Source organism: Mustela erminea, chromosome 3 (genome assembly GCF_009829155.1).
Source record: "Mustela erminea isolate mMusErm1 chromosome 3, mMusErm1.Pri, whole genome shotgun sequence".
NCBI classification, from domain to species: domain Eukaryota; kingdom Metazoa; phylum Chordata; class Mammalia; order Carnivora; family Mustelidae; genus Mustela; species Mustela erminea.
The window spans coordinates 65,623,235-65,642,579 of record NC_045616.1 but is presented as its reverse complement, the minus strand read 5'-3'; the positions used below and the strand labels follow the sequence as shown (position 1 = coordinate 65,642,579).

The 19,345-nt window shown below is 49.7% G+C and overlaps 1 protein-coding gene across 8 annotated transcripts; it reads left to right on the top strand.

Annotated features, from left to right (window-relative positions):
- Positions 1–9,472: 9,472 nt before the first annotated feature.
- Positions 9,473–18,792, top strand: TMEM171 (transmembrane protein 171). Of its 8 annotated transcripts, none has more exons than XR_004283961.1 (5): positions 10,265–10,439; positions 12,554–13,260; positions 14,767–14,803; positions 15,553–15,705; positions 16,537–16,555. XR_004283961.1 is itself a non-coding variant. In XM_032335994.1 (5 exons), the coding sequence occupies exons 2-4, from the start codon at positions 12,624–12,626 to the stop codon at positions 15,687–15,689; spliced, it is 717 nt and encodes a 238-aa protein (XP_032191885.1). In that variant the 5' UTR covers positions 10,265–10,439; positions 12,554–12,623; the 3' UTR covers positions 15,690–15,705; positions 16,537–16,622. The 8 variants fall into 8 exon arrangements, 6 of the variants coding, with proteins under 6 accessions (XP_032191881.1, XP_032191885.1, XP_032191883.1 ...); XM_032335994.1 differs by having other exon boundaries at positions 15,647–15,705; positions 16,537–16,622; XR_004283960.1 differs by lacking the exons at positions 14,767–14,803; positions 15,553–15,705; positions 16,537–16,555 and adding exons at positions 17,092–17,233; positions 18,167–18,305; positions 18,509–18,601 and having other exon boundaries at positions 10,267–10,439.
- The last annotated feature ends 553 nt before the right edge of the window (positions 18,793–19,345 follow it).

Genomic DNA, 19,345 nt, shown 5'->3' with positions numbered 1-19,345 from the left:
GTTCTGCAGAGGAAATGGGGGCCTGGGAACTCAGGCGAGTGCAGCTGCAGGCTGACTTTCAAGGGATTAGGGGTATTTAAGACGTGGGTTGTCAACAAGATTTTTGAGGTACTATCCCTCACCCTCATAGGACTCAGGGGATCAGTTTCCCTGCAGGGAGGGCACCATTGGCTCATCACATCCCCTCACAGGCCAGTCAGCAGCCATGGATGGGACAAAGCTGTCCAGTGGTCCGGTGCCTATTGAGTGCTGGAGAACCCGCACTCAGCAATGTCGCGGTGCTGACTCCACTCAGGTCAAGGTCATCACTCACGCTCATGGGACAGGGCAGCTGTATAAATGGCTTTGTGCCTATTTGTTAATAATGTTTAATAAGCGTCTGTATATCCAGTAGAATTGATCTGAGATATTTGAGACATTTGCTTTCCCCCCGTTAGCGAGACCATGTGGGAGTCACTAGGCTTCAGTTAATGCAGACATCTTTGGTAGCTATGGAAAACAATCTAGGCAGTGGGATATGACTAATTTGGTTTAGCTTAGTTCATGACATGACCATCATCTACTTTTTTTTAATTAGCCAGCTTTTTAAAAAAAAATGGTAATACACTTTACGTATTTTTATTGTAAATTTCCTCTCCATAGGATTTTTTTTAAAAAAAACATTTTATTTATTTATTGGTCAGAGAAAGAGAGTACAAGCAGTGAGAGTGGTAGGTAGAGGGAAAAGAAAGCTCCCTGCTGAGCAAGGAGTCTGATGCGGGGCTCGATCCCAGGACCCCGGAAAGTGACCTGAGCAGAAGGCAGAGGCTCAAGTGACCATGCCACCGAGGTGCTCCCTTCCCCAGAAAATTTTATCCTGATGTAATATTTTTATGCAAAAGCATTTCTTATTAATCACCTTATTATACTTCTTTGAGATGCATATATCTTGCTTGCAAGAAAATATGCACATACGTAACTTTTTTAGTTTCCTATAACCATAGGTATTAAAATGATTTTTGATTGGATTATCAGTACAGTTATTATTAGCACTAATTGATCAGATATGAAATATTAGAAGTATTGGTAACCATTCAATGCAAAAGCAAACTATTACTAGAAATAATAGCTCTACCTTGAACCTGACAGAGTTTGGGGGAGGGGTTTGTGCTGTAAAAAAGTGTGGGAGGGGGTTCCAGAGGGAAAGAATTTGAAGTATATATAAAAAGGTCCCATTGTAGCCCAGAGGATCATGGACTGGGGAAGGTGGTAACACTATGGGGTAAGGCGAGCTCAGAGCCATCAGGGACCCTCCTGCTTGGATCCCTCTCAGCATTATCCTTGTCCAGGTTAACTGAGCATAACCAGAGAAAATAGTACAGGGTCAAGAGCTTAGGGCAGAATAAGCCAACTACAGCCTACGGAAAAAATTTGGTTGCCTCCTATTCTTGTGTAACTCATGAAGTAAGCATAATTTTTATACTTTAAGTGATTGAAAAAAATTTAAAGAAGAATACTTTGTGACACGTGAAAATTGTATGACATTCAAGTTTCAGTGTCCATATGCCAAGTTTTATACAAACGGAGCCAAACTCATTTGTTTAAGTATTGTCTGTGTCTAAGGCTGCTTTCTTGCTCTGACAGCGGGCCTGAGAGGGTTGTAATAGAGTTCAAATGTCCTGCAGGCCAAAATCACTTATTATCTAGCCCTTTACAGAATATATTTACCAACTATATTTTAAACCTTGGGAGGGCAGCAGAATAAGACACTCCAAAATGTGCCGATTTGGCAGTTATTTTGAGCTGTGGGCACTTGAAAACCAGCAAACATAGAGAGAGGTTTTCTCTGAACTCCTCTTGTCTGCCTGAAGTTGGGTTCTCCAAAAGGATCTCAACTGTCATAAGTGCTCTCCCTGGGGGGTCTCATCAACCAGGGAAGATCAACTCTTAACCACAGGAGAGCAGGCTGGAAACTGACACAGAAGTTGATATCACATCTAGACTTTGTCAGAAAATATTATACCTCCCTCGGATCTTCAAGGACCCATTCATCTTTCCTAAAAATCACTTACTCTCCTGAAGAGGTCACCATCCTTCACGTTGTTTCCCTATTTAGATGATATGTTAAGCCTGAATTCTAGGCCACGGTGTAGAGTTACTCATTTTCCCATGGGTATCTCCCAGGTATACGAGGTTATCCATGTTAGTAAGTTTCTGTTTCTCTCTGGTTAATTTGTCTCGTACTGAAAGATTTCAGTCAAGAATTCAGAAAGGTAGAGGGAAAATTCTATCCTCTCCTACACCTTGGAGATGGATGGAAGTGGTTCTGACTTGGGCCTTTGGCATAAAGTCTGGGAACCCTCCAGGAAGAGTTTGCCATAAAGGAAGAGAGCCTGGAATGGTGGCATGGGTCCAGTATCAGGGCAAAGTCACGGTAAAAGGAAAACTGGCTTTGGCACAGCAGGAGGCTACGACTGGAAGCTGCCTGATTAGGCCTAGAAACCATTAGGTTTTGGGAGTTAAGACTTCAAGAGAAAATTAAAGAATGATAAGCCAGGGACCGGAGCCAGGGGCATGAGAGGTGGAGCACACTTGGCCTAGGATTGCTTTCACTTGAAAAGCCATGCTGGCCAGGCAGGGATTAGACCCATCAGTGGTGCCACTACCGCCAAGGACAGGGCTCACTGGGCTTTGGGCCACCTGCCGAAACAGTCATATGGAAAGTGAGTTGGGGAGCAAAACTGCCTCGGGTTGCTGGGCACAGCTGAGGGCCCTTCAGTTTGAGGACACTGATCTATGTAGACAGTGGTTGACCCTGTGGTCCTGTCTTACCAGCAGCATGCGGCCACCACGGTACAGGCTGAGAAAGGGAAGCAAAGGCAGCATTGCCAGATGTGGGGACGAAAAGACACAGCCTTGGAATTTAGGGAATCAGAGAGAATGCCACCACATGCATAGGCTGGGGAGTCTGCGCTATGCAAGGAAGACGTGAAAAGAGGGGAAGAGTGTGGACTGCAGCAAGCCAAGGGTCCGGGGGGAGTGAAGGATGGTGCAGCTACAGTGGTGGGTGGGGCACGTGGCAGGAAGGAGATGCTCCAGCTCCTTACGCTTTTGCAGGATGATGTTTCAGATCATCACAGGTCAAGCGTGAGCTGCAAGGAGGCATCAGCAGAGGTGGACAGGAGCAGAAGGTCTGGATGTCGCCTGGGTCATCGCTGTGAGAATGAAGGCACCTGGGATTAAGTAAGGCAGGATTTGAAATGGAAGAGACCTGAGCCCCACAGCCCGAACCTGAGCTGGGCGGTGAGAGGTCTGGGAGGTCCAGGATCACAGCAACAAGAAGGGCAGAGGGTGGCAGAGTGGTGTAAAAGACAAAGGGTGGGGGAGGTGGGGTCTCACAGGGATCACTAATTACACTTGTGGCAAGTGCCCTGAAGGAAACATACCAGGGACTTTGAAAATCACCAGGCAGTGTGTGAATGGGGGAGGGGGGTGGTTGATTCAGATCCAGGGGCTCTCCGGGGAAATAACTTTCAATTTGAGAATTAAAAAAGGAAGGGGAGTTTGTTAGCTTGACCCCTGGGGACTCAAGACTGACATGGAAAAAGAGCCAAAGCCACCTCCCATCAGCAGTGAAAAAAGCTACTGTGGGCAGAGCTTCAGGCTCCTATAGGAGAAGAGACAAGTATGGTGCTTCCTGGCAGGCTGAGGTCCGAGCTGCTCACCCCCTCTTTGCATGTGTAAAATGGGGAACAACAATAGTCATGCCCAGGGCTTTTATGCAGTGCAAGTGAGTAAGAGGAGTGCCTTGTCGTTGTCGCTCTAAACACAGAGCGTGCTTTATGTAGGAGTTAGCAATTATTATTATTGAGAGAAATTATTTCTTCTGGAATGGCATCCAAGCACAAATTACAGCAGGTTTTTCTGTACTCATTTAATCCCTTCAATAACCCTGTGAGATAGGTTCACATGAAAAAAACCCCGCAGAGCAGTTTTCTTTTCCTTCTTTCTGAATCAACACCGCCTTCAGCCCCAGCTTTACCTGCATTCTGGGGCTACAACAAGGGGCCTTTTGTTAAAATCTGGGGCATTTTGGAGGTGGCTTCCTGCCAAACTGCCTTTTAAATGATCAGATGCCGAGCTCTCAGGTGTTCAGATTCTTACGGCTTCAGTTTCTAGGCCAGCAGCTGCTATGGGAGAAGCCAAGTGTTCAAGTGTGTGTCCGTGAGGGGACCACCTGGGAAGACGGTCCCTGCCTGCGGGGCCCCTGCTGGGTGCCAGGGTCCCCACGGAGAGCACCTTGGCCGTCAGATGGCCCCTCCCAGCGGTCTGGTTGGACTCTGCTGAGAGTCACCTCCAGTGTCTCAGAGAAGTGTCCCCATAGGATCATAAACAGCTAAGATCCCCGTATGGATAATGGCAAAGGGACTCCCCCCTGTCCCCTGTACATCACCACAAGCTGTTGGAATGAGGCAGGAAGGACAGCCAGCCTTTTCTTCTTTCTTTCATCTCCTCCTTTGTTTTCAGATTTACTTCACTGGCTGTATTTTTGGAGCACTGTAATCTGAACTGACTCCCTTTTGGAATCATCAGTGGCAAGCCGGAAGTGGAGGGCTAAAACTAAGGGGCTAGTGAGGGAGTGGAAATGGGCATGTAGAACCCTGGACCCTGGCTACTGGGAAATTGTGCTGGAGTGAAGCTGGAAGTGGCTCAGACCATTGCAAGTGAGCAAGAGAAGTCATAGTGCCTCAGTTTCCTCTTGCACAGCATTCCAACCTCCCCCCTCATCCATCCCTTTACCTTCCCCATGGTTGGGTCAGATCAGCCTTGCTCAAGACTGTGGGCCAGGAAGGAGGCACAAATGGAAGACAAGGTGACCAGCTGCAAATACATTGATTGGTGGCCCACCATGTGCCAGAAATTTATTCTTCAAGACATTCTTGGCGGTAGGTCTGCTTATTCCCATTTTATAGATGAGGATACTGAGGCGCAGAAAATTTGCTTACCTGCCCAAGGTCACACCGCTACTAGGTGGCAAAGCCAGGATCTCAACTGCTATCCATTTATGCCGTTTTTACATACTGGGTAGAAATGCTTTGTTCTTTGCAACTCAGTCATGCGCTGATGGCAGCAAAGCAAGCCTCCAGGAGACTGATGTTTCCAGTAAACTCTTGCTGTCTCTGCACTGGTGTCTCCTCGAGCCACCTGCCACCACTGTTGAACTGCCCTCTCTCTCTCTCTGGCAAGGTGGAGGCCTCTGCCAAGACCACGGCAAATCCTCACTCACTCTCTCTGAAACAACTCCCCACATTCCTAGCCCTGGTTCCGGTTCGCTGCACACAAGCCAAGTAGTTATCACTGGTGCGAAATCAGCAGGATCGTTCCAGGCGATCAAATGATTCTGCACAACACCCGTCTTGCGCTGGGGGTCAGCTAAGGGGCCCGGTACAAACCCTCCACTCAAGCTTGCCAAGTCAGCCAATCCCACCCATCCTATCTCTAATGCCTGGGTGGAGTCCAACACTGGGGACGTGGAGCAGGAAAATGTCGTAGGACACTCTGCCTCTCCCCACCACCACGGCCTTCACGGGGGGGAGGCAGCTGGATGGCACCCACCTAGGTTCAGAGCTGGGAAATGAGGGCCCATGATCAAGCACTCAAGAGCAAATTCCCGCACCCCAGCCTCAGCAGAGTCCCAGGAAACATCAGGAATTGGAAAGAGGGATGCATGCTTCTGGGCGCTGAAGTTACTTTGAGGCAGAACCAGAGAGAGACCAAATAAGGAAAGAGAAACGAGAAGGTGGCACACTTGGTTACTTAATTGTCTTGCCCTAGTCTTGTGAATCCTGAAAGGGTTAACACTGAGCTCTACAGGCCAATCCATACCACTGGCCCCCAGGCACTTCTCAGCGTGGCAGAGCTCCCAGTGTCACTGTAGCCTGTCCGCTGGTAGGGAGGATCCATGCTCCTTAGGGCCCTGCTCTGGGAACAGAGCAGCAGAAGCCCCTGCAGCAGCAGAAACTCATCCCTCCTAGCCACAATGGCCACTTACTGTCTCCTGCCCCCTGGAAATGTCAGAAATCCCTGCATCCCAGAGCACCCGCCTGCCCACTGCTTTGTGCCTGCTGGGAGCCCTCCGCGGCACCGATCGCTACAATGCGGGCATAGCCACGTCTACATGTAAACTCTTCCCAATGGGGGGCCTGGGCTTCTTGATTCTGTAGCAACCAGACCTGCCAGAGTACAGGAACGTATTCTTCCCAGAACTCCCTAACGCCAGGCCCTGATGTCCCATTGCCTACTCACCTTCTCGAGTTGGATGGAGAGAGAGACATCTCAAAGTTATCGTGCCCCAAAGCTTCCCTCTCAGTCTTGTCCTGCCTTCCTTCTCCCCCATTCTGAGCAGTGCCAGAACCATCCTTCCAGTTCCTCAGGCCAAAAACCTTCACGTCCAAACCCATATCCTGTCCAAGGACTCTCTCTCCGAGATATACATAGAGTCCCACTGCTTTCTTGCCTCTGAACGCAAGCCACAGCCATTTCTCCCCAGGGTTACTGTAATAGCCTCCTGAGTGTCTCGCTCCCACCCTTCCCCCTCCTCAGACTATTCTCACCTGGAAGCCACTGCTGCCTTAAAAAGTGTAAGTCAGGCCACATCACACTCAGCTAAAACAACAACAACAAAACAACCTTCCAACGTCTCCTTATCTCCACTCAGAGTACTTACAACGGCTCATGAAGCTCTAGGTAATCTGGTACATGTGGCCCCACACACCCCTTTCCTCTCTGACCTCCTCTCCTTATTTACCATCCCCTTGCTCACCCAGTCATCCCGGCCTCTTGTTCGTCCTTGAATAGCCATCCCTGCTTCTGCCTCAGGGCCTTCGCACCTTTGCGCTTGCTATTTCCTTGGTCTGAAGGGCCCTTCCCTTCCTCCCCAAAGTATCACTATGGTTCTACCATAAGCTCACCCGCTCTTTGACAGTCTCCCCCTTCAGGAGGTGGGGCGTAATTTCCCTCCCCTTGACTTCGTGACCCAAGTCTAAGGAAGAGAATCAAGTAGAGGGTTGGGATATGGGACTTCAGGGACTGCATCCTCGAAGGCTCTGCCTCTCCCCGCTCAGGTGCTCTCTCTTGGATCATTCACTCGAGGGCAAGTCAGCTTCCGCATCATGAGGACAATCAGGAAAGAGAGGCCTCCTATCCCGAGTCGCTGGAGGGAGCCACCAGGGAGGCAGGCCCTCCTGCTCCAGGCAGGCCTTCAGGGTCTGTGGCCCCAGCCATCAGCTGGACGGTGGCCTCATGAGAGATCCCAAGCCGGAACCACCTGGCTAAGCTGCTCTGAAATTCCTGACCCTCAGAAACTGCAAGAGATAATAAATCTTTGTTGCTTTAAGCTTCTAAGTTTGGGGGTCCTTTGTTATGCAATCACAGATAATCAATAAGCCTGCTTCCTCATCCCCTTCAAGCTTTTGCTGCGGTGTCCCGTTCACAGAAAAGCCTTCCTTTTTTCTTTTGTTTTCATTTATTTATTTATTTTTATTAAAGATTTTTATATACTTGACAGAGATCACAAGTAGGCAGAGAGACAGGAAGAGAGAGAGGAGGAAGCAGGCTCCCTGCTGGGCAGAGAGCCTGATGCGGGACTCGATCCCAGGACCTGGGATCATGACCTGAGCCGGTGGCAGACAGAGCTTCACTGACTGAGCTACCCAGGTGACCCAAGATTCATACATTTTTAAAACCTTGTTCTGATGCTGTAAAGGATTCTGTCTGGTCTTATCTTTTTTTCATGACCACACAGGCTGGAAAAGGCCACTGGGTTTTAGAGAGGGAGGAGGTCGCCCAGCCTCTCTCCTCAAAATAGGTCTGCCCCCAAGTTGAGCACCTTGAAGGCTGGTGGTTTTGTCTTTCATATTTGTCTGATGATCAATTTCCAAGGATTTTAGTTTAGTCAAACAGGCTCCACTAGACAAACAGTCCAAGCAGCTGATATCCCGAGCTGAGGCTAATCTGTCCTTAGTGTCTGCACATTTAAGGCCGTCATGTGTGGCCAGCCTGCAGTCATGTGGCCCCAAAGGGCAGCTGTGTCCACAGGCCCCTTGCAGGTCCCACTGCACTCCGTATCAGAGATCGAGTTTCAGATACGGGAGAAGGAAAGCATGAGGGCCCAGAGGAGATGGAAAGCTCTTGAACGAGAAAGGCCTTGTAGGGAGAACACGTTCTGCATTCAGGGCCTGTGTTCTTAGAAAGTTCCATGTCAGCGGCTGTTGTGCAATCACCACTCTTGCTTATCTGCTTGTTAGCTATGCGTCCTTCCAGGTCTCATATCTACCCTGGGATATACTGACACTTTGACCAGGAGAGCCCCACCCCAGACCTAGATGGCCGCAGTGTCCTTGGGATACTGCGTCTATATTGTCATAATGACTAAAAAGCCACATACCAGGGCACCTGGGTGGTTCAGTCAGTTAAGGGTCTGACTCTTGGTTTCGGCTCAGGTCACAATCTCAGGGAGCCCTATATGGTACCTGCTTAAGATTCTCTCCTGCTCCTTCTGGCCCTCCGCTGCTCTCACACACTTCCTCACTCTCTCTCTCTTAAGAAAAAAAAAAGCCACATAATAAAAAGGCATTTCTGAGTTTCATGGCATTGTGTGTCCTCTGCGTGACAGGTGTATCTAGGAGGAACAGTCAGTACATCTGGTTCGGGCCCAGGCTCCACGTTAATCAGCTGGGGAGGTCGATTTTTGCCTTTGGGCCTTGGTTTCCTCAACTGAAAACGGACTGGTTTTTAGCCCCCCATTCTCTTCTGGCTGCAGCCTTCTCTGACTTGCTGGGAACCCACACTAAAGTACCACAGGCTGTAGGTAAAATAGGGAAACACAGAGCCAGGGACATCAGTATTATTCATGATAGTAATAATCGGTGATATTTAGTTAGGGCAGAGATTCTCACTCTGCCTATGAAAAGGGCCATATCTGGCTACTGGGGCGAGGGCCCCCAGCAAATTGCAACGCTGGAACTTGTCCAGTATGCCTCCCTCCTGAAGCCTCAGATCACCCACACAGCCATCCAGCGCTCAGAACCCAGGGAACCACCCTTCCCTCTTTGCCTCACTATCACCCTTGGTAATTGGCTAAGCCCAGCTCATGCTTCACCTTCAGTGAGACCTACAGAACAACTTGCTGTATTAGGTATGCAAAGCATTCACACCTTTAAAAAGCCCAAAGCAATTGGCATGGGGTTGTGACCCAGTTTAAGGCAAAGCTGACGGGGTGGGGAAGCCGGGAGAAGTGGCGGGGATGGGTAAGTCCCCAAGGCTTCACCACACAACTATACTTGGGCTGAGCCCTTGACTCACCTTCCACAGTGCCTTCACCTCTGGGGTGGAAACTGGCATAGTTGGGTTCCGTGTCACGTGTCCCAAGGCAGGTTACAAATAGTACCCGGATTGGCAAACCCATCCTGAAACTCCTGGTTCAGTTCAGGGAAAGTTACCATTTTAATTGCTGCCGACCATTAACAATTAAGAGCAGGAAGAGGGGTTCTATGGCAAAGAGCAGACGTGTGAGTGCAGAAAGGACAGAGCTGACCTGCCAAGGGCCTGCTTCAGTCTTGGAGCGAGGACCTCACGCCTGAATGGCTCAGGTATGGAGGACCTTGTCTCACATTCTAAATAGAGCACACGTTTCAGTGACCCGGTGTCTCCTTAACGCCGTCGCGGATGGGGAGCTGGCAGCGAGGGACTCACCCCAGTGACCGCAGTCAGGGTCTCCGGAGCGGCAGGAGGGCCGCCTGCAGCTAGGTAGACAGGTCCCAGACCAGAGCGCGGCCTCAGGAACGTGAGGCCCCATCCTGCCTGGGCCACCGCCACATCGGAAAGGGGGCCAGGCGCTTCCCCCGCCCCAGCTCTGGGCCCTGAGCACCCAAAGGAGCCGGTTCCTTTCCTGCTGCCTGGATCTCGGGCCGCGCGGCGCGCAGTTCGGGCGGCCCAGAGCAGAACCTCAGCCGGCCACCCCCTACCCCGCACGGCTGCGGACCAGGGAAGTGGCGGGGGCGCCCATTTCCCCCGGATTCCTAGCGTACACGGTCACGGGCGAAGCGGTCGTATCTGCCGGCCTTGGGCTCCGAGGCCGCCCCTCGTTGCCCACGGCCGCGCCCCTGACCCCGCAAGTCAGCGCCCGGTGGCAGCCAGCTCCCGCCTGTCTGCCCTGCCCCGCGGTGCCCCCGCCGCCGCGCCCTCTCTGGCACCGCCTCCTTCTGTAAATACAGTGGCGGCCCGCCCTCCGCGCCCGGACGCGCAGGTGGGAGCGTGCGGTGCGGGCCGCCACACAGAGGCCGCGCCCCGCCGGGTGCCCACAGCCCGCGCTGTCCGGCCGAGCGCCGACCCCGAGGCCGGCGCCGGGCTTCCGGGACGCGAGCTGGCGCACGCACCGAGCCCGCGGGACGAAGCCTCAGGTGAGCGCTCCGGTCCCCGCACTTCTCCGCACTCCCGTGCGGGCTCGGGCGCGGCGCTTTTGCGGCCAAGGCTTGGTGTTGCGAGCAGCGCCGGTGCTGAGGATCCGGAGCTGAGTCTGCGGGGGTGGGAGCCGCAAGCCCGGCCGCCAGGGGCTGTTGTTGCCCTTGGGCTCCCTGACACCCACGAAAGGATTTCCCATAAAAGACTTTGGGTTGGCTTTACCTTGATCTCCAAACGCGGCAGAACCTGAGGCGTGGTGAGATGCTGGCGATTGGGAAATGTCCTTTGGCAAACAGTGGTGGAGAGGCAGATTTGGCTTCGGGGAAATTAAATGTAGGGTGGTATTTGGAAAAGGTTTAATTTTCTGTTAGTGTAGATGTTTTTGTGTCCGTTCGTGAATGTATGTAGGAGACAGACAGACTTGACTACCCACCTGCTATTATGGATGAGGGATTAGTACATACGGCAGGTGTTTAGTCCACTTGTCCATGGATACAGATCCCGTTTCTGGCTTCTTTTTACTCTACTAGTATTTGGGGAATTCGCCTTAAGACATCTAAAGCCTTGTGACTCACTTAAGAGTGGAAGGTACCAGGAATTCAGTGAATTCCTGACAAGACTTTGTAACAGAGAATCACCCTTATCTCTGGAACCAGCAAAAGAGATGACATGATTCAGATCTCTGTTTTTTACACTGCAATATTTTCTTTGTCTCAGAATATTCCATCTTCATGAATATAATTTGTCCAGGTTTAAAATGGAAGCTTATTTCCCTCCTACATTTCCTTCTTTTTCCAACTTCCTTCTGATTAGATCGCACTTTTTCCTGGAAAAGTACTTCCTAGTACAAGACCAGCTATTGGTTTTCTTTACTTAAACTGACCCTCCTTGGATGTGACTTGGGTTTGTCAGGACGGCCTTGGTTACAGCCTCAATTCTGAGCTCCTTCATGTGATCACAGATACATATGGACAAAACATTTTAAGTTTTCTTTCTTTGAGCCACTAAAAATGGTCTTCACACTTGGGTTGTCTTTTCTACTGCCCCAACTTGAAGTGTCCTGGTAAAATACCCCACTAGTGAGAGTAAGACAAGATAACTAAGATAATAAAGTCAATTTGCATACAGTAGACAGTTATTAACAACTGATTTAGGTCCACTTAATACTCGATGATATCAGCTCAGGGCTTGGGTGATCTTGGGGGAGGTGCTTTCCCACTTGATCTCACTTACACTCTCCGTTCAAAGTCAAGATTTGTTGCTGTTGTGTGCTTTGTAACTGGTGATTTTATCAGCTGCTTATTTTTAACTAAGCCTAAACCTTCTTGTGAAAGTGAAAGGCACCTTGGAGGAGGGTGCGTGACAGACCGCCTGCACACCTGGGAGGAAGGCTTTGCCTAACCTGTTCCAGACTCCCCTGGGTTACCCCAGCCCAGTCAGCTGGACCCGGGAGTTCCAGTGCCCATGTGAGAACTGAAGAATCACATTTTTACAGAGTTAACTTGAAATCCCCCAAAGTCACTGTGTTCCTGAACTGCCTTCCCCTTGAGTGGAAACGGCTGAATTGCGCCTCCTGCAGGTGTCCTAGCCTTAGAAGAAAGCAGGAGAATGGAAGGTTGCCGCAGTCTAAAATAGGAAATGGAAAGTTAGTTACTGAACGAAAATGTATGGACTCGGAAATGCTCAGAGCAGCTGTGATGAAAAGTGGGATGTCTGTAAATCAGAAATAATTCCTGTAGTTCTTCCTTTACCCACCACTGTTTTGGGGTTTGTTTTGCTTTGTGTTGTTTTGCCGGGGAAGTAAGTTTGTAAGACTCATAACAGGAAAAGCCACACCCAGTTACTTCTCTTGTATGGGTTTTGTTTTTTAAAAGATACTCTTAGGTGCATGGTAATTGCATTTCCTCTTCTCTACTATCTTCATAAAATTACACATTCAGGAGTTTCTGAATGCCAGTGCTTCTGACTCATAAACCAGCTCATTGTTCCACAGTGTATCACTTGCACCAAGTTCTATTCCCTATGATTTCATCCTAGAGTGATTTCTGAAATGGTCAGGGCGGGTCCGGGACACCTGTGCCCACTTTAATTTGATGTTCGCTTGTATTTTCAGAGCTGTTGAAACCATTGGAGGGAAGGAAATCCATCCTGCCTGGTTCAGGGGAAAGGGGCTTCTTCCGGCCATGTCTCCTGTAGCTGCTGCTGACTCAGATGGGGACCGGCGAGACAGGCGTGTCAGCAAGCTCATTTTCTTCCTTTTCGTCTTTGGTGCCATCCTGCTATGTGTGGGAGTCCTGCTCTCCATCTTCGGGTTCCAGGCCTGCGAGTACAAAATCTTCCCAGACTGCAGCCTGGTGCTGAAGGTCGCTGGGCCTGCCTGTGCCGCAGTCGGGCTCGGGGCTGTGATCCTGGCCCGCTCAAGGGCACGACTTCAGCTCCGGGAGGGGCACCTGCGGGGCCGGCAGGTGGACCCCGACCGGGCCTTCATCTGTGGAGAGAGCCGCCAGTTTGCCCAGTGCCTCATCTTTGGGTTTCTGTTCTTGACGAGTGGCATGCTCGTCAGCATACTGGGCATCTGGGTCCCCGGGTGTGGCTCAGACTGGGCACAGGAACCGCTGAACGAGACAGACACGGCTGACACGGAGCCCCAGATCTGTGGATTCCTGTCCCTGCAGATCATGGGGCCCTTGATTGTACTCATGGGACTGTGTTTCTTTGTGGTGGCCCATGTTAAGAGAAACAACTTGAATGAGGGCCAGGATGCCTCTGAAAGTGAAGACAGACAGACGCAGAGCATGGAGCCTGTCCAGGTCACTGTAGGTATGTGGTTGTCATTCCTGGGCACACTCACACTGCAGTGGCTTTGGCTTCAGGGTTATCTTTGGGCCTGGCCTAGATTCCCTTTTCGCTCTTACACACACATGCACATACGCATGTGTGCACACACGCACACACACATGCACATGGAGCTGCTGCTTGCTAAGCCCTGTAAGAATCCTTGTGCACATCATCTCCTCCCAGAAATTCCTTGTGATTGAGCATAAGCTTTGGGATAATAATCATGATCTTGACTGAGGTCACAGAGCAAATTAAGAGGAAGGTGAGAGAAATTGCTAGCACAGCCTGGGAGCCTTCTGTCATGTTAGAGACCAGCCAAGTGACATTGAAAGCTAGGGCACTGTGTTGAACACGTAGATTCTCATTCCTGGCTGTCACTGGCTGGCTGTCCGTCGTAAGTCCTTAACCCCTTCTAGGCTCCAGTTTATGTATCTATAAAATGAGCACTGCATTGCTAAGATCCCTTCCAGCACTAACAATTCTAGGATTCTGTTTGCCCCAAGTCCCTCGATCTTCTGTGTTTTGAGGGGGCTTTCCACACCGTTTCTCACATCGTTCTCCACTTTCTGTAACTTTATCCTTGGCTTCAGGGTGGAGGCAAAGTTTGGAAATAGTGACCCAGACAGCGATGAAATGTGATCGCACCTGTCACTTCTCTCCCCCATTACATGTCGAGAGATGACTTTTGGGTTCTCTGGGTTCTGTGGAAGAGATGGATGACGATTTCCTGGGGTCAGGCCCCCTAGAGCCTAACATCAGTAGCTGGGGCCTCAGTTTCACACAACCACAGAGAAACCCCACTGGTGCTTGTTTTTGAAAATCACTTTTTTCCCCCCAGTCTGCTCCTTTTGAAAAGGTAAAGCTGAAGCCATAGCCATGACATCTAAAAGGCTAGACATAGAGCATTATGGGGCAGAAACACCTGAGGGAAGAGAGTCGGGGAATGAGAGGTTTCTCCTGGTTGGGGTTGTCTGCCAGAAGGAGCACTACTCTCTGGGGGAGGTCCCTGTACTGCCAGTCCCGCCCTCAGTGAGCAAGGGCAGAGGGGTTTACACACCGATCCTGGAACCGCAGTTGAAACTCCCATGCTACTATTTGTGTGGTTATATATTTGCGGTGACCACACCGATACTAGTTATACAGTAATAAGAGCTAGCACAGATACAGGGCTCATTCCAGGGCCAGATACCCATGCAATGCCCTACAAGGGCCTACTCTGTCCAAGTTGTTCACACCTGCGACAACCCAATGAGATTCTCTTAGTATCTCCATGTGAGGGTGAAGAAACTGAGGCACAGGGAGAGCACAGACTAGCAAGGGCAGAGCCAGGCCTCAAACCCAGGCAGGGGCACGCATCGACTCCAGTCCCCACAGAGCCCCGGGAGGGCCTTGGGCAGGTGGCTGTAACTCTGTTCCTGCTGGTTTCATCCTTCCCCAAGTGCTGTGGGTTAGCTGTTACCTGACAAAAGGGCTTGCCCTGTGTTATAGGTGTGTTCAGTCCTTTTGCGGAACACAGTGGGGACAAGTAAGTATACTTTTTTGACGCTTATAGTGTTCCACATAGTTGGGAACATTTCAACGTGTGTCCTTCGGGTGTCCTATCAGGGGACCTCTGGGGCCCAGCCTCCCTCCTGATGGCTGGAATTAGGTGGCAGCAGAAAGCAGGGCAGTTGGTGTTGGGACATAGTGACTCCCGGGTTGGGGAGGAGGGTGCTCATCCTGACGTTGGGACTCTATCCTCCATCCTAAAATCTCTTCCGCTTAACCCTTTAAGTTCCATCGAACCTGTGAAAGTATGGCAGCCTAACTCCTTATTGTTCTTTCCTTTGATATTATGGGATAGGGTTGAAATTTTCAGGAAACGTGCCTTTTAGCCTAATTGATAAGAATTGAGACATTGTCTATCAACGGTCAGTTCTGCCTTACGAGGGATTGGGATCATGAGAGGCAGTTCTTGGTGAAGTCCCAGAATTCAGTTGTTCCTAGATTGGAAGCCCCTCTTCCCCAGACGTGTGCTGTCACCACCCTGGGCCCACCCGGTACAGGATCCTGGACACCCAGGCAGGAATATGAGATAGCTCTCCCTTGAGAGATGTCTGCTGTCAACTCAGAGGACATCGAGTCCTTCAGGATATAGTGAATGGGCAACTGAGGGGGGATGGGACTGCTTTTAGGGAGAACAGGTCGCAAGGCTTGGGAACTGATGGGCAGAGGCTTGGACAAGCCTCCCAGACAGGTGGTAACCCTGAGCACTTCCTTGTTTGCATTGGACAGGTGACTGGCCTGCTCTGGAGGCTTATTCCCAGCTCCTTTGTTCTACACTGTAATTAAAGTAAACAGTCAACCTTACTTCCTCTAACCTACCCAGACCTGTGAAAAAAATTAAACAAGAAGCCCAAGATAACCAGTAGACGTTATCAAGTTTAGGTGAGCAATGTCTGTCTTAAACCTTCACTGCCATGCGCTTGCAGGAGAGAAAGGGTTAACACATCTTCATGGGAGCCACTGAGGCAGCCAGGAGAGGGGCTGCCAGCTGGAGGGTTTCCTCCCACATGTGCACATGCAAATCCAAGCCCCTGGCTGGCTGTGGCTTATGCAGAAAGCACCTTCATGGGTCCCTTACCAGCACTGTTGTAACCACCAGGCTTGACGTCCTCCTGCCTGTACCTCTGAGGCAGGTACAGTTACGTCTGGCCTGCAAGTCCCTAGTGTGACAGTTGAGGCCTGTGGGGGTTAAATCACTCACTCAGGGCCACACTGAGTTGGTCATTGACAGATGGCTGCTTACCTAGCCGAGGGTCACACACCCGCTCATGCCCGCTGCCAGGACACATGGCCTGCCTCACTGCTGTGACTTAAAGTCCTCTCCTTCATTCTCCCTGCCTTGTCCTTTGGCGCTGCCAGTTCCTCAGAGGCTACCCTCAAACTGCTATGGAGTGGGGTGCTGCCACAAGTCTAGAATGTTCTAGGAAGCTCATGTGGTGTGTTTGGTATTGGAATTGGAGTCCAAATGAGAGCTTGTATCTGGTGTCTCTTTCTCCTCCCCAAAATGTGGGCTGTGTTCTGGAGAGAACAGCAGCAACAGAAATGCAAAAAGGAAAAGGGGAAAAAAAAAAAAAAAAAGCTTATTTTGGAGTGTGACTTCCTTTTGTAAAGCTTGAGTGAAATGTTGGGAGAGAAAAGCCTCTAGAAGAGCATATACCACAGGTACCACGGTAACAGAGACATCTGCTGTCCCCTCACCTGTCCTTTGCTCAGAGGCTGAAACTCCATGTAAGGAACAGGCACTTTATCGAACTGCTAATGGTCGGCGATTCAGAATTTCAAGTTGCGAAGGAGAGAAGCTGTGCAGCAGGAGGCATCCCAAGAAAGAAAACGCTTCCCAAGAAAGCAAGTGCTTGAGCTCAGACTGTAGGAAAATATTGGCGCACTGTTTGAAAAAACTGTGGTATGATATACGTAACATAAAACTTAACATTTTAAGCATTTTTAAGCAGAGAGTGACATTAAGTACATTTGCCGTGTTCTGCAACCATCACTGCTCTCAAGTTCTAGGAGTTTTTCATCATCAAAGAGAAACTGCCCCCATTAAACACTCACTCGAATCCCCCCTCCTGCCTCGCCCCAGCCCCTGGCAACCTCCATGCTCCCTCTCTGTGAATTTGATAGGCCCACTTTTAAATTCTGGAGTTAGCATAGGTGGTTTGACCTTTTGTATTCATGGGCAAGATACGTCATTAATTTATTTTACTCCTGCTAATGGGCTTGCATTTATTACTCATCTGTCTTCGATGAAATATTGTGTTTCCTTAGGTGACGCCGTGATAATATTCCCACCCCCGCCACCACCTTACTTTCCCGAGTCTTCAGCTTCTACAGTAACTCCGAGTCCTGGGGCTAATGGTTTGCTTCCCAGCGAAAATCCACCTTCGTATTACAGTATTTTTAACTATGGGTAAGGCTTTGCATTTGAACGTCAAGGGTAGGCGTGTTTAACTTTCTCAGGCCTGTTCCTGACCTCAGGCCAAATTAGCTTTAAGGCTGTGGTACGGGAATAAACGTGAGCATGAGTATCTTTTTTGCCGACATGATGTCAGAACTATTGCCTTAACGTTAAGAGGACCTTTCAGAAACGCTGGGTGGCACGTACATTAAAAATTACAAAAGTGGTTAGATAGGAAGCCTCCTCCAGGCCTCTTCACTAGGCCCACTGGCAGGGATGATCCACCAAATGTTTAACCCATTATTAGCCAGACTGAGCACCGGAGCAGGACTTGGGAGGGCCCCTGCTCTGTTAGGCTTTGCCACTTTAGATCAGGGGAGACCTGGCCGTCCTAGGGGACCTCCAGCAGGTGCAGAGGGTTTCAGTATCTCATGGAGGTACTTGGGTGACCCCGACCCGACCAAGCTGGGCTTCTGCTCTCAATCTGAAGTTGACGGGGTGGTGGGCCAGAGATCCAGAGATGGATTTAGGAATTGCCCTGCCTGGAGGAAGGGGAGATAAGGTCCTGGACATTTGTGTAATTCTGTTAGTGAATTTTTGATTCTTTTCTCCAATGATGAGCTTGCCTGAGCCCTAAATAAATGTCTGTTAACTTAAAACAAACTCTTATGTGCTGCTACTGTGATTTCTGAGTGCCACAGCCTGGCTTTGCTCACATTCTCTCGTGTAATTCTCCTGGGTAGCTGAGAAGGCACTCATCGTTTTACAGATGAGGAGACCAAGGCTCAGTGAGGTGAGATAACTCAGGATCACACAGCTGGAAAGCAGCAGAGTGGCAATTCAGAGGCAGGTCTGCCCTTTGCTAGAGCGCACGCCGGGAACCAGTATGCTTTCTTGCCTCCCTTCACGTTTTTGGATTATGATTTAATTTTCTCTTTGTGTAAGTTTGTTTCCCTTATGTGAGCTGTCTCCAAAGACAGAAAGGTAGAGAATAGTAACTCTGCATGCGTGTATGCTTTCTGGACAGCAATGACACGTTCTTACCTCGTCATGTCTTCTCGTTGACAACGGAAACAGCAATGGGGTGAGACTCTCTTAATGTGACAGTTGGCTCTAAAGAAGGAAGGGAATCAAGGCATATCTGTAAGAAACAGAATAGGGAAGAAATTACTCCTTAGTAATTTCTAAATACTCCTAAACACATGTAATCCAACATTTGAAAAGAACCTCATATTTATGATGTGTTACTGTCCCCTCTCTTCCCTTTCTGTTCTCCCTCCTTTTTAGAAGGACTTCAACTCCTGAGGGCCAAGACACGGCCCCCGAGAGAGATCGTGAATCTATATACACCATTTCTGGGACTGCTGTGTCCTCTGAGATCTCAATCACTCCACATCTCTTCTCTGAACTGCCTCCCAGATATGAAGAAAAAGAAATGGTGGTAACCGCAATGTCATCTCCATCTTCTGAGCCTTCCCCACCATGAACTGTGGACTCCGGTTCCATTTTCTGTAAATCGATCACTATTTTATTTAATTTGTTTTTTAATAAAAAAAAAAAATGCGACGGCACCGGCTCTGTTCTGACTCCCCTGGCATTGCAGCATCCACATCAGTAGCGAATGTTCTGGATCAAGCGTGCTCTGGACCACAGGAGACATCATGTGCCTCCAGCCCACCCTTAGTCGGTTCTCTCACTGAGACCTGCTACATTCGAAGTGGTGGGTGAAGAAACAAAGGCTCTGAGAGGCTACTTAACTTATTCCAGGTCACAGCGCTTCTAAATGGTGAGGCTGAGTTTTGAACCCATGCAGGGTTCTGGAAGTCATTATCCTGTGCTGCTCAAAGGCTGACCAGAGGCCGTTGTTCGTGGTTAACCAGGTTCTGTTTCCAGTGTTACCTGTTTTTGGGCAGAGAAACAAGATTACTCTCATTTCTTTATTATTTCTTCTTCCTCTTCTTTTCTTCCCTCTCCCTCTCTTCCTTCTTCCTCCTCTCATGTTCCCCTTTCTTTCTTTCATTTTGTAAGAAAGCAACTAGGCCTTTTACACTGGGGCATTTTCAGCTCACTCATATCTGGAAGCCTCCTTACAGTGAAGTGACAATTTCAGAAAAGAGATTTCTT